General features: G+C 35.7%; 1 protein-coding gene across 2 annotated transcripts in view; it reads left to right on the top strand.

Moving 5' to 3' along the window:
* The window catches only part of LOC127471000 (sodium channel protein type 2 subunit alpha-like), a 73,592-nt gene extending 63,173 nt beyond the window's left edge, over positions 1 to 10,419 (top strand). For both annotated transcript variants that reach the window (XM_051787240.1, XM_051787241.1), the window contains 5 exons: positions 1,774 to 1,827; positions 2,985 to 3,122; positions 4,836 to 4,940; positions 6,037 to 6,307; positions 7,147 to 10,419. In XM_051787240.1, the coding sequence (XP_051643200.1) occupies positions 1,774 to 1,827; positions 2,985 to 3,122; positions 4,836 to 4,940; positions 6,037 to 6,307; positions 7,147 to 8,339 (1,761 nt within the window). In that variant the 3' untranslated portion in view covers positions 8,340 to 10,419. The remainder of the gene's footprint in view (positions 1 to 1,773; positions 1,828 to 2,984; positions 3,123 to 4,835; positions 4,941 to 6,036; positions 6,308 to 7,146) is intronic.
* The last annotated feature ends 6,911 nt before the right edge of the window (positions 10,420 to 17,330 follow it).

Genomic DNA, 17,330 nt, shown 5'->3' with positions numbered 1-17,330 from the left:
AGCTGGGATCAACCCAAAACACAAGCAAGAAAGCATAAAATTACATTTAGATGATTGAACTGTGTAGAATCACTTGTCTATAACTTGACATACAGCTTCACTGAATGAAAACATGTCAGAAATGTCATGACATTGTTACAGCTCTGATATTCAAGGTTATCTAAGAATTGTATGCTTATCCTTTCTATCTCAGAGCAGGTCAGTATTCCTAGTTGACCTTAATTCCAAAATTAACTACCTAGCTTAAAATGTTTTGCCTCTGAAGGCAATGTGACTCTCATGTGCTGAGCAGTAGTACTGAATGATGACTCTGATTCTCTGACTTCAGATCTCGTTGCTACTCTTGTACTGGAGATTAAACTGAACTGTCTTATTACCAATACTTGCCTCTGAAGAAGCAAGGAAAACTGCTAATCTCTTGAAGCTCTGTCTGAATTTCATCCATATCACATATCCAGACAGTCTTGGTCTTTAATGACTACTTCAATACTGTAAACTTTTCATTCTTCTTCTCTTTTTTTTTCCTTTGTCCTGATTTTCCAAAATTTTCCATTTCAAATATTCCCTTCTGACCTTTACTTTTCCTGCAGAGATTAAGAGATCCTTGAGCATCTTCACCTCTTCATCTGATTGTCTCCATTAACAGTCTCCCTCCGCTCTTATTCTGCATTTATTGCTCTTATTGAACTCTCCTCCTCTCCTAATATTGCTATGCAAAGTGCACTGACAATTGTCAACTGAGCCAGAAAGTTCTGGGAAGCCTGGCTCCAAACATACCTTCCCAGTAAACTGCTGTTGCACTACAAGATTCAGGAGGATATGAACACTTCCAGAGTGCAAGTTTTCTGCCATGAAAACTGGCAACTGTACCCAAGTACCAGAGCTACTTCTGGCAAGCACAGATGGAAATATACTCCTTGGGATGGTTCTTCTCCTGAATCTCCTCAGGAGTGATGCTCTTTGTCTGTTCATTTCACAGGCTTTTGAGTTCTTTTTTCTTTATTGTGAATAAGCATGGAAACCCTGGCTAAGTGCACTCACACTTCCAGCCAGCATGTCACACCAACCCTTTGGCGTTCCTTAGAAAGTGGACATTCTGCATCCATGAAAATCACCTTTTAGAGCAATGATGACAGATCTTTTTTACTCTCTATATAGACAAAGTCTCTATAGGAACGCAGCCAAGTTCTTATAGATGTTAATCGCAGCTCTTTCACAGTTCACTTTTTGGTCTTCTGTAAAACAAATCTCTCAAGAACCAATGTATATTTTTACTTTGAACAGTCTATTCCTTTTAGCTATGTGGGATTAAAACATTTCTAAAAATACTATGTCAGTTTAGACACACAAAAAAACATTCGGATGCATGTTGGTATCTGTCCAGAAGCTGTATTGCTGATTTCATCAATTCATGCTGTAAACTTAACAAAATGGCTGCAGCCATTAGTGATTCTAGTGGATTCTACCTAAACATCTCTAGCATTAATGTCTGCCTAAGTCTATCATTCTTCACCTGCAAAATAATCATCTGCAGCTCCAAACACACTGTGGCCTTGCTGAGACCTTCAGAGCCTGGTTTTTAATATTTTCGAAATACCTTAAAAATATATTCTCAAAAAACCTATGAAAAATGTTTTATTATGTCTGTGTTTTAGTTGTGGTTTATAAATTTAGAATTGATTTTATTAACAGTTATGGTCTAGATAAATAAATAAATAACGTAGTTAATTTGAATTTTTACAGGGAAGATAAGCAACTGTGTTTTATTTCTAGGCTACTTTCAAAGGATGGATGGACATTATGTATGCTGCTGTTGATTCACGAGATGTAAGACTTTAAAGATCATCTGTTGGTTATATTCTGATATAGAGTATAGAATTTAAACAGCTACACACAAAATAGCATGAAAAATTATAATCAGCACCAATACATATTTTTCTGATTCTTGAAATTTTTACTGGAAAGAATTAATCCCACTTCCTTCTGTTTAGGCCAAATAAACTGAATTAACTTAGGCAGACTTTTTTTTGAAATGCTAATGTTAATGTAAAAGAACAAAGAAGAGTTTTTTTTAACTAATTCCTTTGGTAATCATGGGAATTAATTCATTTAAGATTATATAATGCAGTTATTAAATCTGGAATATATTAATCTTGTTTTATAATTTATGACTGTGCATTTAATTGTTTCCTTAGGTTGAGCAGTTGTGTTATCTAGATATTTAGGAGCAATTGGATTTTGAGGTTGAAGATCATCTGTTAAGATTTCTGGAGATTAGAATTGTATCTTGTCTACAAAACCAAAACAATGTCCAACCTGTACAAATACTCATGTTAGTGATATTGTCTCCCAGAGTAAAATATCATGTTTCATTATCTTCAGAATTTCTACATTCCTGCTCATTCCTGCTGTAGAGGTGCAAATGTTGAGATGTGGAATCCAGAAGAATCAAGACAATACAAAATTCTCCTTGACATTTGCCTCAATTTAATGGATTTCACAAAATATATATTCCCTAGAAATGTATTGAAAGCATCTGTTCTAAGCTGGATGTAAGAATGCTCATGCAAGACCAAAAGAGTTCCAGGGAGATTTAGACGACAGTAAAATTTACTGATTTTGTTGCACGAAAATATGCTGCATATAGTATAAAATATTTAGATTTCTGCTGTTAAAATTTTAAGTACTAATGATTTCTCTAAGTCCCACATTACTTCTTCCTTCTATATGAGGAACTTTTTATATATGTACATACACAAACATATCTGTGGGCACCTTTTACTTGAGAATTCCATATGAGCAATAATTCTATCAGCTTCCAGTTCCCCAAATATTGATAGGAGTGGACATGTTGGATCTTTTTAATAAATTAGTGTAGTTTATAGCTTTTCTAGCTGGGATAGCATATACTTAGTTATAAATTATATACATTGTTTTTTACATCTAGTATTCTCATGGGTAATAAAATTTATAATATTTTGTAGGTAGAAGATCAACCCAAGTATGAGGACAACTTGTATATGTATCTCTATTTTGTCATCTTTATCATATTTGGATCATTTTTTACCTTGAATCTTTTCATTGGTGTCATTATAGACAACTTCAACCAACAAAAAAAGAAGATAAGTATTTAAAATGTTTCCATAGGGCTAGAAATTATTAGCTATAATTTATTAATAATTTATTTATTTAAGGCTAATAAAAATCAAAAGTAATTCCAAGACCTTGAATAAAAATGTCTCTTTTTTAATAATAATCTGGTTTAAAATCTGTGGATGTGATTTTGACCTTTCCATTTTAGCATTTTGACAAATTTAGAGGCACAAATCATGAGTCAGTTCATAATAGTTTGCAGATTGTGTAAATAGCTAAAATGAAGATGAAAAAAGGGAATATATATTACTGGGTTCATTAGAAGTAATATTATCTGCCATGAAATAATTTCTTTTTTCATTAACTTTAAAGAATTAAGATAAATTAATTAATCTTATAAACTGTTGACATTTAATGAAGATACAATATGGCTTTGTGTTCATACAATGGATCTGCAAACTGATTAAAGAGTGGGTTAAGAATACATCCAACAGCCCTTACATGAATAAGCTTATAGATACAAGTTAAAATGTGTACAAAAGAGCTCTGTTTTTCTAACACACTTTTGTGAGAAATGAGATGAAGTAATTAAACACAAATACACGCTATAATTTCTTATCAATAATAAATGTGTAACGGAAAGGGTGGTTTTTTCTGTATAGATTTGACACACAAGTATGTTTAAAATAATACTATTGATAATGCATACAATTCTCTTTTAAAGAACTTTAAAAATCTAAAAATACAATTAATCACATTTAAGATGCTTGGAAGCCTCACAATTCTTAGCCTTCAAGTGCCAAAAAGAACTAGAACCTCGGGATCATTCTCAATTTTTGTATGAAAAAGCTGTCTCATATGATTTGCATTTATCCAATCACCAAATAAAAAACAGCAGTACTAAACAGAATATATGATAATAGAAAATTGTGAACTACAGAATTTTTTCCATGTGAAAATATTCTTTAGCTTCCTAAAAGACTCATAAACACACCCGGGGTTACTTTCTATCAATTATGATGATACTTCAGGCTGTGACAGCCAGTTCAGCAGACAGTGACTTTGACATTGTGCTTCCATCTGACAGTGCAGACTCAGCAATAAGCACCATTTACTTATACTGAAATTCAGTCAGTTAGTTGTGCATCTGACTGGCAGCTTTTGCATCTGCAAACAAGAGCTAATTTGAGTTAGTCAAGGTTCCAGTAGTGGTTTAATTAATAATTTGCTATGGCATGATATGGTTTACTTTTCTTAAGTTTATATCAAAGGTGATTTTTTTTGGTCATTAAAACACACAGATTAGAGACAGACACACTCTCTTGACACACCTTTTGTCTCAAAGTTATGCCACTTACAGACCTGTCTACCTGTAATCCTAAAAATCTATATAGAATACAGGACATGGAAGACAGTAGTCACTCTTCTATTCCCTAAACATATCCTAATCAGCAAGTTATTTACCATCATCAGTATGGAAACAACCATTTTAGCCATGTCAGCAAATGTGAGAGTGAAGACACTGGAAAAACTCTACTGTCAACCGGACAAGGCACTAGTAACGGGGTTTCTCTATGTGTTAGGAATGTATATGGGCATCCACACTAAAAATACCTGAAAAAACCCCTTTTTTTAAATATAAATAAAATATAAATGATATGTTATATTACGGAGAGACATATCATAGTTAAATGTTTTATGTGTGGACGTGATAATAATTAGTTTTGATATTATTTTTTTACTTTGGAGGTCAGGATATATTTATGACAGAAGAACAGAAGAAATATTACAATGCAATGAAAAAACTTGGATCCAAAAAGCCACAGAAACCTATTCCGAGGCCAGTGGTAAGAGCAATTTGATTCATATACTCCTAATATTAAATATTCATTTGGGATTATGATATTGAAAAAGAAAGTTATATGTCCGGCAAGAAAATATTTTTTTCACTTATTTTCTTGTAAATGTAGAATTTGTCCCCTTTTGATCCATCAGATAGATCATTCATGTTTCATTTAAAAACATTCACTCTGAAGTGTGAACTGTAGGATTTAATGAGGCTAATGTGATAAATTTCTAAATTCCCTGCCAAAGTCCTAGAAAATCACAGTTGATTGGATCATCTATTGGTTCTTGTTACCAGGGATAAACTTCATTTTTTGTTTTTTTCTCCTCACAGAGAATTTGTAGGAAATGGGGATGCACTGGCCCCTGCTGCTGAAGACAGAAAGGGTAGTGGTCACCTAATCTGAAAGAAAAAGACAGATGCAGAAAATCTTATGGAATAAAAGAATGCCCTAGGAAGTAAACCATAAACTAGGATAAATTTGTCTCTGAGATAAGACACTACTCTTGTTATTTACTGAACTCCTACAGTGTTTGGAAAAAATAAACTACTTGTTGCACCTTATGCACCAAGCAGTTATAAATAGCCTTTCAAAGGAGAGACATATGGCAATAAACATCGCGCTAAGTACTAAAGAAAAACTAGGATATTGCAGTCATGATGTGTTTGAGACATGTAACTTCAGTGGTCTAATGATCTCACCAAGCACAATTAGTTTAGGGAAGACAGAGGGCTAGCATTCTAAAGCCAGCTGAGAATAAAGATAAGAAAATTAGTTTCTATTTGGCTGGTACTCTTGCTGGCTATCAAGTTATAACAGGGTTTTTTTACACCAATAATATCAATTGTCATTTTTATTACTCTTATTATTGCATTGTTTCCCTTCCTGCTTCTTCAGCCAGCAGTGTTGAACTTCTTGATTCACTCTTAACAGAATGAGACAAAAACCAGCAAGAGTTGGGCATATATTAGCACCTATATTGTTTATGGGTCTTGCTCTGCACTCCTAAATCTTGAAGGGAGTTGCTTTTCCATTTGGGATTTGTAAAGCCAAATATTTTCAGAGTATAAACTGTATTCAATCTTTGTTTTTGCAGAACAAATTCCAAGGCATGATCTTTGATTTTGTAACCAAACAAGTATTTGACATCAGCATCATGATACTTATCTGCCTTAACATGGTCACAATGATGGTAGAAACAGACGACCAGAGTAAAGAAATGGAAACAATTTTATCCCGGATTAACCTGGTGTTCATTATCCTTTTCACTGGAGAATTTGTGCTGAAATTGATTTCACTTCGCCATTACTATTTCACTATAGGCTGGAACATTTTTGATTTTGTCGTTGTGATTCTCTCCATAGTAGGTAAGAGCAATTCCCTTTCCAGAAAGAACTAGTGGAAGGAATAGACAACATTTGTTTCAAGAATGTTATGATACCAAATATGAAATTTTCTCTTTCCTTGTTGACTTACATGTTGATTCAGATCTTCATACTTTATGGTATACAATATATGAAATGTTGCATATTAAGATTTTTGTCTTTCCCATTAGATTTACTGTCACTTTCCACATCAAAAGACATAAAGGAACTGTTTGGCACATTAGATTAACATGCACAAATATAAAGAGTAATGTTCAGTGATATATACAAACTAACCACAGGTTTGCTTTCAGTATGAAAATTGAAAACTATGTGAAAGAGGTGAGATTTTTTCTTTACTTTTGCTGAGATCTTGGTAAATAGATTTCTGTCAGTTAAAAGCTAATGACTCTCCATGGTGCAAATGAGGCATGTGACAAACCTTTATTCTTAAAGAGTGACATATCTTAGAGAGATTTGCTGATACAGTGTAGATCTGTTAAAAAATCACTGATTTGCAAAAATTAAGCCAACATCATCCTACATAAAAGACAGTGGTTATAGGCTCAGCTTCAAGAATTAACTGTATCTAAGACATAAATTTCCCTTTCCTGGCAGACTTTCTTTTACTTATTTCCCTTCTCTGAGACAGCAATTCAACACAAGAAAGATGCTTCCACCTTAATAATAGCTTTCAATAAAATGTAATAACTTATATAATGTTTTCCTATAACACAGACTCCTTATACTGATTGTTTTGGAGATAGCAATATATAAATCTTTCTATAGGTAATGAATAAATTTAAAATTGGATTTAATTATTCACTTTTTTTTTTCTCTAGGTATGTTCTTAGCTGAGATGATTGAGAAGTACTTTGTATCCCCCACACTATTCAGAGTCATCCGACTTGCCAGAATCGGTCGAATCCTGCGCCTCATTAAAGGCGCCAAGGGAATCCGCACTCTGCTTTTTGCTTTGATGATGTCTCTTCCTGCTCTGTTTAACATTGGTCTGCTGCTCTTCCTGGTCATGTTCATCTATGCGATATTTGGCATGTCCAACTTTGCCTATGTTAAGAGGGAAGTTGGGATCGATGACATGTTCAACTTTGAAACGTTTGGCAACAGCATGATCTGCCTGTTTCAGATCACCACGTCTGCTGGCTGGGACGGTTTGCTCGCCCCAATTCTGAACAGTGGGGAGCCCGACTGTGATCCCCATAAAGATCATCCTGGGAGCTCTGTGAAAGGTGATTGTGGCAACCCTTCTGTTGGGATTTTCTTCTTTGTCAGCTACATTATCATCTCCTTTCTGGTGGTGGTGAACATGTACATTGCTGTGATTTTGGAGAACTTCAGTGTTGCTACTGAGGAAAGCGCTGAACCCTTGAGCGAGGACGACTTTGAGATGTTCTATGAGGTCTGGGAGAAATTTGATCCTGATGCAACACAGTTCATAGAATATAGTAAACTATCAGATTTTGCAGCTTCATTAGATCCGCCTCTTCTCATCGCAAAACCGAACAAAGTCCAGCTCATTGCAATGGATCTGCCCATGGTGAGTGGTGACAGAATTCACTGCCTTGACATCCTGTTTGCTTTCACAAAGCGTGTTTTGGGGGAAAGTGGTGAGATGGATGCCCTCAGAATACAGATGGAAGATCGATTTATGGCAGCCAATCCTTCTAAAGTCTCCTATGAACCAATTACAACCACATTGAAACGAAAGCAGGAGGAGGTGTCTGCTGTCATCATTCAGCGTGCTTACAGATGTTATCTTTTAAGGCAAAAAGTTAAACAGGTGTCTAGTATGTATAATAGAAATAAAAACAAAGAAGGAGATGGACAAGTTATAAAAGAGATAATTATTGATAAACTAAAGGGGAACTCCACTCCGGAAAAAACAGATGAGAGTTCCTCTACAACTTCCCCCCCTTCTTATGACAGTGTAACAAAGCCAGACAAAGAAAAATATGAGAAAGATAAAGCAGAAAAGAACTACAAAGGTAAAGACATCAGGGAAAATAAAAAATAATGATCTAAGAATTTTTCTTGTGGGACAACATGTTTACAGTCTTTGAGAATGAAGCAACAACTGGACTCCTGCAGGAGGTTTATGCCAAACTGACAGTTTTTACACATATATGTGTGTGTGTGTGTGCGCGCGCGCATGTGTGTGCATATATATACATTATATATATACTTAAGGTCAGTGCCTATAACAAAACAGTGAACCTCCATCATCAGACTGTGACTCTGTCAATCAGGGTAAAAAACTTGACAAGAGGTTACTGTTTTCACTACAGCTGACACTGCTAAGAATGAGGGGAAAAGTGGCTCCGCAGAGAAGACAGAGCATGAAATGAGTGCAAAAGGATACTTTATGTTTCACAATATGTAGAACAGTAATTCTCTTAACTGTTTGTAATGCAACAGCTACATTTGTCATATTTTTACAAAATCGATATTAGTGTATTTATCATTTTTTAATTCACAGGTTGTTTACTATTATATGTGACTATTTTTGTAATAGGTTTTATGTTGGGGAAAGAGGTTTGAGGACCAGGAGTTCTACTCTCAGATTCTCTATAATGTACAGATAAAAGTGATTTGCATAGGCATGCTGCACTTGTCACTCATGCATAAATAAAAATATGACATTGCACAAAGCTAAAGATTTTAAGAACTTTCATGTCAGGGTTGCTCTTAAATTTGAGGTGTTCTAACTACTTGTATGGCTGCATCCAGATTATGTGCATCCAGATTAATGTGCCTGGAAAGCCTCCTCTATTTTACAGGAATCTGCAATGACTTATTTTTATGTGAATCATTAAACATGAACAAGTTCATGGTTTTGTTAAAATATTTACAGCTCAAAAAATATTGTGTGGTTTCTGCACTAGAAAAATAGCTTCACCAAAATATATCTGGGAGCTCTTTTGTTTTCTTCTTTTTTTTTTAAACATCTCAGATTTTTTCCTAGACTGTTCTTTGGTTGCTGTCTTCTCTCATTATGGCCAACATCCAATGAATCCATAAAATACCCTTTTCCATGTAAATATTACCTGCATACTGATGTGCATATTTGAGCAAAGAATTAAATGGCTTTGCCACATTGAATTGCATCAGATATGTACCACAGTATGGTTAATTCACAAGACATGTTATATTCTGTGTCATTATAGACGGTTAGGAGAGTATCACTGATGCATTGCAATGCTTTTGCTGCTGTACCTTGGTCCTTCCACTGTCCAAAGTCTCCACTATAGGAAACCATGTGTCAGTGGTGAAGTGAATCAAATTGTCCAACCAGACCTCATTCTTTCAAATCATTAAGCAATAGTTTGCAGCTATTTATGAGTTTTTTTAATTTTGCATTTTAAATTTGAAGTGGCTGCTATATGGTGTAGAATCAGACTGTACAGGCCATATTACAAACTGTTTAACCTGCTGAAAATGTGGTTAGCATATATAAATAATGTAAAGAAAACCATTTGGCAACAGTTTTGTATATAAGAAAAGTGTCTTCAAGTTTAGATCACTGTTTCTTATATTTCTTTTCTCATTCACGTGGCTTATTTTCTAACCACAGTAATTCCAAACCGGTATAATCACACTATGAGAAAAAAAAAGTGAGTATTTGTAGACTATCTTGTTTTAATACTATATCTGCATATATTTCAATGTGAAGTAAATTGTGTAAATCTGGAACCCAGCTTGTTTCCAAATAGTTACAGGACATAACAAGGAAAGCATTAGGGGATCGTGCAAATTTCTAGCACTGTTTGCATCAGAAGTTCCAAGATAGTCTCATAGTTCGTTAAATCCTTGCTAACTTGCAGTGTCTGTTTACATAGTCTATTCTTATTCTTTTTTGAATCACGCTGCATTAGGCTTGTACAAATCAAATATTTCCCAAGAAAAAAATGGCACATTTGTATAACCAAGGACATCAGGACATTTTGTGTTTCATACACAAGCTAACATGAAATGTAGAATCTTTCTTTTACAAATGCTTTTGACTTGTAATGTGTTGGTGAAATGCATGCAGGAAATTGTTATTATCATAAACAACGCAAACAATATTACAAATGAGCCAAAAAATAAAGATTTCTTTTTTTTTATTGTGCTAATTTTGCTTTGTCTCTGTCCTTCTCTTGGTTAGAGCAAGACAAAAACTGGTTTTGGTGCAAATAAAGAATGCTTTCTTTTTCAGTAGAGCTAAGTACCTTATTTTAACTTTTAGGTAAAATAATTTAAAAAAAATAATCTAAAAACTTTAATCAGACTCTGCTGATTTCTACATTTTGTCACCAGCATATTGTCTGGGAATAACACAGGATGACCTAACAGCCTTTCTGTCAACCCTCAAGAGCCCTTCTCAACCAAAAAGGCACTGCTCAGTACCTAAGGTATTGTTTTAGTTTGCCACAGTACTGCCACCAAAGCTGCTCATGTTTTATGAGCAATGCTCATGTTTTAAATATGCAAACAAACTCACCAACGAAGTTCCTTTGTTTGGCCCCATGTAACATTCAGCCAAAGTGCTCATTGCAAACAGATAAAAGTTGGGTTTCATTGTACAGTGATTCTTTTTATTCCAGTAATTCTCAAAAGTAATAAATACCATTTTTCACTTGATCTCACAAGAAAGGAACCATACTGAAACTCAGCTGTGTTAACCATAATATCTGGATGTTACACGGTAACCTTTGACTTAATATGGGTGTTGTCAAGCTGTTCAAGGGCAGAAGGATATAGGGCATTGGAACACCATATTATTTTATTGAATTTAAAATATATTATTATATTTAAAAATTAACAGTAAGTAGAATATTCCTGGACTTTGGTTACTGACATGTTTTCAATGTTTCTTAATATGTGGATATAATGCCATATTACCCATATTTTGGCTAAATATTGAATTGATTATAGAACCATGAAATAACTGATGGAACATTGTAACACTACAATCTATTAAAATCTCTTAATACGATAAGCATCAGCAATTGCTGCAGCAGTCTCTGAGTTGGGCTACCATGCAATAGGGAAGCCATACTTGCTTATATGAATGGCTTTCCCTACACCAGAAAAAATGTCTTACTAAGAACATGCAGAATTGTCTAGCCTGCTCATACCATTAGCCCCTGGCCCTCTTAGAATACAGGGTTAAAGCTCAAGACATGGCCTTCCACATTTGGCTGGGCATCCCTACAAGCACCTGGCCTGCAGGCCCAAATGCGAGAAACCTCTACCTTCTGTCAGTGCCGGTATGCACATCCTTGAAGTCAAAGTCATGTACATTATTTATTCCACCGCTCCTCTGACTACCTCATCTAACCTTATAAATGATTCAATTTACTTCCAGACACTTTTGGAGCTCTTCTGCTTCTATGGTTCCTGACTTCATATCTAACAACTGTATTTTACTTTTATCTATTCATATTACCTGTTCAAAACAGCATATAAAATCTGCAGAACTTTTGCTCTGTGAACAGGTTGGCAAGTGTTCTGATGAGGAATGACAGTTCATAATTCATTTTCAGGAACCTGGAGTCTCTTAGAGTACTCTGCAAATTAAGGTTATTGTATCCATCTTCATTACCAAGTACTATATGTGCGAAAACACTGACAATCCTTTTGGTGCAGTAGCAGGAATGGCTGAGGGTCTTGGTTTAACCTGGATTGGAAATAGGCTAACTGCTTTGAGGGCATGTGTGTCCTCCTAATTACACCTTGCTACTTCTGTGAACAACTTCTTCCCTTCTACCTATTCCTTTTCCCACAGAAATCAATCAAGTTTGTATAATTTAAATCTCACATTACTCTTCTCCTACGCTTCCAGAACATTTGAAAGACATTTGTCACTTGAAAGAACTCTCTACGTGTTACTAGGCAAGCCAATAGTGATGGCTATTCCAGTCAAGCATGGTCATATAGTCCCATCACATTGTATATGTAGTCCTTCTCCACTGTTTGTCCTCCTTTGTTTCCAGTCAGCAAAGGGGGGTCCTGTATTTTATTAGCTCCTAAAATTGCCATTGTATAACTATAGTGATCCAGGTGAATTTTCAACACGTCCAATCACAGACAAAATGCCTTCCACTCTGTATTAAACTCCTTATCTGCACGTATTGCCAAAACGAGAGCATTAGTAATGCTGACAGTAGAGCTGGGTAACTCTCCTAGTATAAGTTCATTGCTCAGTACTTTCCCTTAATGAGTTTTTAGATGAAAAAAATTCCACATGGATGCCCAGAAAGGAGACATATTCCTGTTCAGTCCATTACAAATTAATTCATAGGGCAGCACAGCTTAATGCTGTTCCCAAGCAAGCGTTCACAGAAGTCCCAGTGTCTCACACGCACTAATGTGGCAGTACTAACATGTGCACAGTCATAAAAGAGTAATGAGCTTACAGAACTAACTGAAGCTAATTCAGCACTGAAGTAATATTAACAAAGGAGGAAAGATCAGTGTGTTGTGGCAAAAAAACCCCAACCATTTCCTCCAAGAAGGAGCAGACTGGCCACAACGAAGAAAAGCAGCACTGCCATTATGGCAAGGTAAGATCCTGAACAGTCAAATGTATTTACTGTGAAATTCATTAATCCATTAATGGAAATGGTGAGTACTCAACACTTCTTAGTCCATCGTTAATTGCATACTGTACTTTATTGAAAAAAAAATTTAATCATTTGGAAGGTAAAATCATGATGGGAATAAATAAAATGAAGAAAGCCCTCAGAGGGTTCATCTCTAGTATATGATTTACATGATACATTATTATTATTGATACATGAATTGTCACAATTGTGTAAAGGCTTTTACATTTAGGGCTTAACTCTCTTGAAGTGTCATTTGTTATTTTTATGTTCATCTCTTTAGTTCTTCATCTGGATAGATAAAATTAAAAAAAAACATAAATCTAAGCAGGAAAGATTATTAACTAACAACAAAATCTTATGCTTAAAATAAGTTTTTATTATTTTCTAATTTTTGCCATTTTGAAGAATGTTTGGTTATCCAGACAAAGATAAGCCTCCGAAAAGATAAATAACACCAAGTGAGTGAGGCTCAAAACCACAGAAATACTTAATTATAAACAGACACAACAAATAGCAACCACAGTTCATTAGTCATGTGTTCAAATTACTGAGCTAGTTACAATGGATGTTTTCTAAAAGATCATAATTAGTTCACGTACAATTTAATAACAGGACAAGATAAGGTAAAGGGAGATGGTGGAGTGCTGTGATCTGTTTCCACTAAACACCACAGAGCAGGGGTGTGCTTCATCTTCGTAATGTAACGCATACTCTCCAATACTTAACAAATTAAATACTTCACCCTCATAGAAGAAAACATACTTCAACATTAGGCTTGGCTAAGTTAAGAAAATAAATTGTACTGCAGTAGCCTAAGTAAACTGAAGCCAATTACCAGCTCTCAGGAGAGAAGACAAATCACATGCATCTCTGCAGCAAGTGCTATGTTTGATGCATATAAGAAAAGACACATCATGAACAATTTATAGCAGTAAAGCAGGCATTCGTTCCCAAGCATTCTACACTTCAAGTACACTTCCTGTATAATAAAAGCCATTTAATGTTTTTTTTTTCTCATAACCTACATTAAGGGGTAACAGGGAAAATGGTATCACCCCTAAAAGGTATTCTTTGTTTTTATAGGAAACACACATTAAAAATACAAAAAGGATTTACCAGACCTTCCATGGCAGTGCTGGATTTTTTATAAAACTATAAGCCTCTCCTGGGAATTTCAGCATCAGAGGGTTATTTACTCTTTATTGTAAAAGCCTTATAGTCTGCACATGGACCACTAACACTCTGCCTCACCATTTTCCTGATATAGAAGTGTTAGGTTTCTTTTCAGGAGGCATAGCCCCAGGTATGTGCTTACAGCAAAGTAAAGTACGATCTTAACGAGTGAAATTGGTCATCCTAAATCAAAGTGGGTCATGCCATTTTTTCCCTCAGTCTAATGCAGTGATATCAAATGCAGCAAACCAAAAGAACAGTTTAATAACATGCTATATAATAGCAGCTGTATTCAAAGATAACATGCACAGGTTTTTTTAATTATGTCATACAAACACTGTAAGTGGTTGTATTACGAATTTCTTCCTCAGAGAATTTGAACTGATTGACTGAGTTGAACAGCCACAAAAATTTACACTTCTTCACATTTTTTCTCTTGTTGCTATTACAGGGGGGTGACAGTGATGGGTCTAATTTTACGACTGCAGGAAGCTCAGTTCTGATATACACTTCAGAGATCCCAGCTCTGATCTAAGGAAGGAAATTGATTGACCCAGAAAAAATAACAGCTTTTTGTCTCTGCTGAATACCAAAGGCCTTATCCTACCTCTTCATGCAAATAAGCAGAGAAAGATCTGAGAAGTATGTGAAAGTATGCAATGCAAAAGCTGTATAAATTCTCTCTCTCAACTAATAAACATTAAATTAAATACATAATCACAAAAATATACAGAAGATAAAAGGGATAGTAGTTTTAATTGGCATAGTCAGATCCTACTACGTGGGACACATATCCTAGGTACCATTTATTCTTTGGATGAGATTTTGCTACTGCAAGTCCAGGGAACAGCACATTCCTTTCAAATTCTGGAAGTGAAAAGAGGCAAAATTGGCAGAGCATATGCTACTTCCATGAATGTGTTCTGTGTAGAAAGGATGTTACTAACATCTCCCATCTGCACCAGGCACATCCTTAATTCATGTGTTGCAGAGTTTGTTCAGAAATTAGGACAAGCAATGATTTTTATTTTACTGTTATCTTCACTTACCATAATGCAGTATTTTAATCCAGAATCTGTATTTTAAATGCTTGATTTAGACATGTATTTTCAGTTAGATGTTTTAGAAATAAAAAAACCTGTAACTGCTCCATTTAGCACACTTTTTTTTTCTCTTTTTTCTTTTTTTTACCAAAGAATGAGAACAAATTATCTTGTGCATCCAGGTTGTGCAATAGGCAGGCAGCAGTGGTATTTAAATTACCTGCATCCTCCACCCTGCCCTCCGGTTCCTGATACACAGCAGAATTTCAAGAGTTCCAAATGGGGACAAGAAGCAATATCCTGTTTGCTGCCCATATAAATGAAAATATATGAGTACAAATAGCCTTAAGGGGTACTTGGCCCTCAGTGGGCAGCCCTACAGGGGAACTCAGTTCCTAGATCCAGCACGATTATAGCATTTTTGCATACTGTGATCTGAGTTCACCAGAACTCTGACACTGACAATTCGTATGTCTTAGTGATCGGTGTGCAAAAACAAGTCCTAAAACTTCGTAGGTAACCAAAATACAAAGCCCCCTATTGTTTTGTTAATCTCAGAATACTTGCTCAGAACACTTATGCTGTCAATGGAGCAGGCAGAGCAATTTGATGTCTGGGTAGTAAATTCTCAAAGCGATTTTGAAAGCCTGTATGTCTTGTTCTAACAATTCTGTTTCTATTTTACAGATTGTGCATGTATACAAGAACGTTCTTGTTGCACTTTGGATTAAAATACGCAACTGACAGTTTTGGAAGACAATGCAGTTTACTAGCTCGGCTGCTCCCAATTCACATCCTGCAGAATTTGTCTAGCTGAAGCTAGAGATGGTAAATATTTTACAGTAAAATGATATTTCTGTATTTTCTAGGTCACTGCTTTTTCTGTTCCAGAATCATTAGGAACAAACAGCAGACTGAAGGAAATGCTGCATCTGAAGATGGAGTACAAAGGAGACCAATTGTTGTCTGTAGCTCGCTGCTGCTCCCACACTGAAAATATACACTCCCCTTGGGAATTGAAGATCCAGGTAGTAACTCATTCAACATGGGGACTTACACACTTCAAGGAAGTACTAGCTGGAGTCCTTTCTTCCATTTAGCCAATTCACTCTAAATAATTGCCCATTAAAAAGGCAGGGTTTCTTTTCATCTTACTCTCCTAGAGCACTATATTCTCTTTCAAATTAATTTGAAGCAGACACCTTTCTGTTGTCTGCGTACAGCATTCCTGGCTGAACTTTAGGCTGAAAATTCCAACACTGAATAATATTAGTAATATCACAGATTACAAACTCTTTTCCACAGCTCATCTTCACCTGGTATTACATGTAGACAGAACAGGGTGACAACTGAATGGTCCTTAAAGTAAAATTTCAGTCATGTAAACCACAAAAAAAATCCCAGTTTTCAATTACTGTGTTCTGTCCCTTGAAGTCTGGCGGTGCTTTACCATTTTTTCAGTCTATGGTAACTCTCTTACATACCTCTCAAGTACCTCTCTCCTTATTCAAACACATGACTTCCTCTAGTAGCAGAGATGTTTACCTGCACTGCTGCAAAGGAGGAGTGGAATTGAAACGACAAGCATCCTGCAGCAATATCAACTCCAGCTGTGGTCTTGGCAGAGCTCAGAAGTTTAAATGAGGCCACACCAGGTCAGGCCACAGAAAGCATGTAGAAGGAAAATACTGGCAATTCACTAGGTGGCATTTTTATAACCCGCTTGAATCTGAAGCCAAAGATGATGCAATCTCATTTTTCTGCTATGACATCAACAAGGTCAAACCACATTTCTTCACTGAAAATGCTATTAGACCTCCTTCACAAGCAAAAGTTGGTGGTCTGTGTGTTCTAAGCAAACTCACCCTTCATATTTCTACTTACCTAAATTGCTGGGACATACTGAGGGAAGACTGAGCTGAAGGACTTTCCCCATTTATTCTCATTAACATTTCCCACCATGCATGTCTACTTTCCGCCACTAGAAGCGGTCATAGCCACAGAGCTCTCTCTTCCCATTCAGACCAGTGCCATAAACCACTGCCATGTTAACATGCTTTCACCTCAGCACAGGTATACCTTTCCTTCTGAAGTGCCTAACTCTGGGAAAATCTTTGGTTCATATGGTGCTAAAGCTCCAACTGTGTCCAACTCACAGTCCAACTGTGATTGTCCTCTTGCTTTTCCAATCCACATGAAGAT

The sequence above is a fragment of the Manacus candei genome, unplaced genomic scaffold (assembly GCF_025592945.1).
Source record: "Manacus candei isolate 608988 ecotype Guabito, Panama unplaced genomic scaffold, ASM2559294v1 h1tg000023l, whole genome shotgun sequence".
NCBI lineage: Eukaryota > Metazoa > Chordata > Aves > Passeriformes > Pipridae > Manacus > Manacus candei.
The sequence above is the reverse complement of the archived record's forward strand: the minus strand, read 5'-3'. Positions and strand labels throughout refer to the sequence as shown.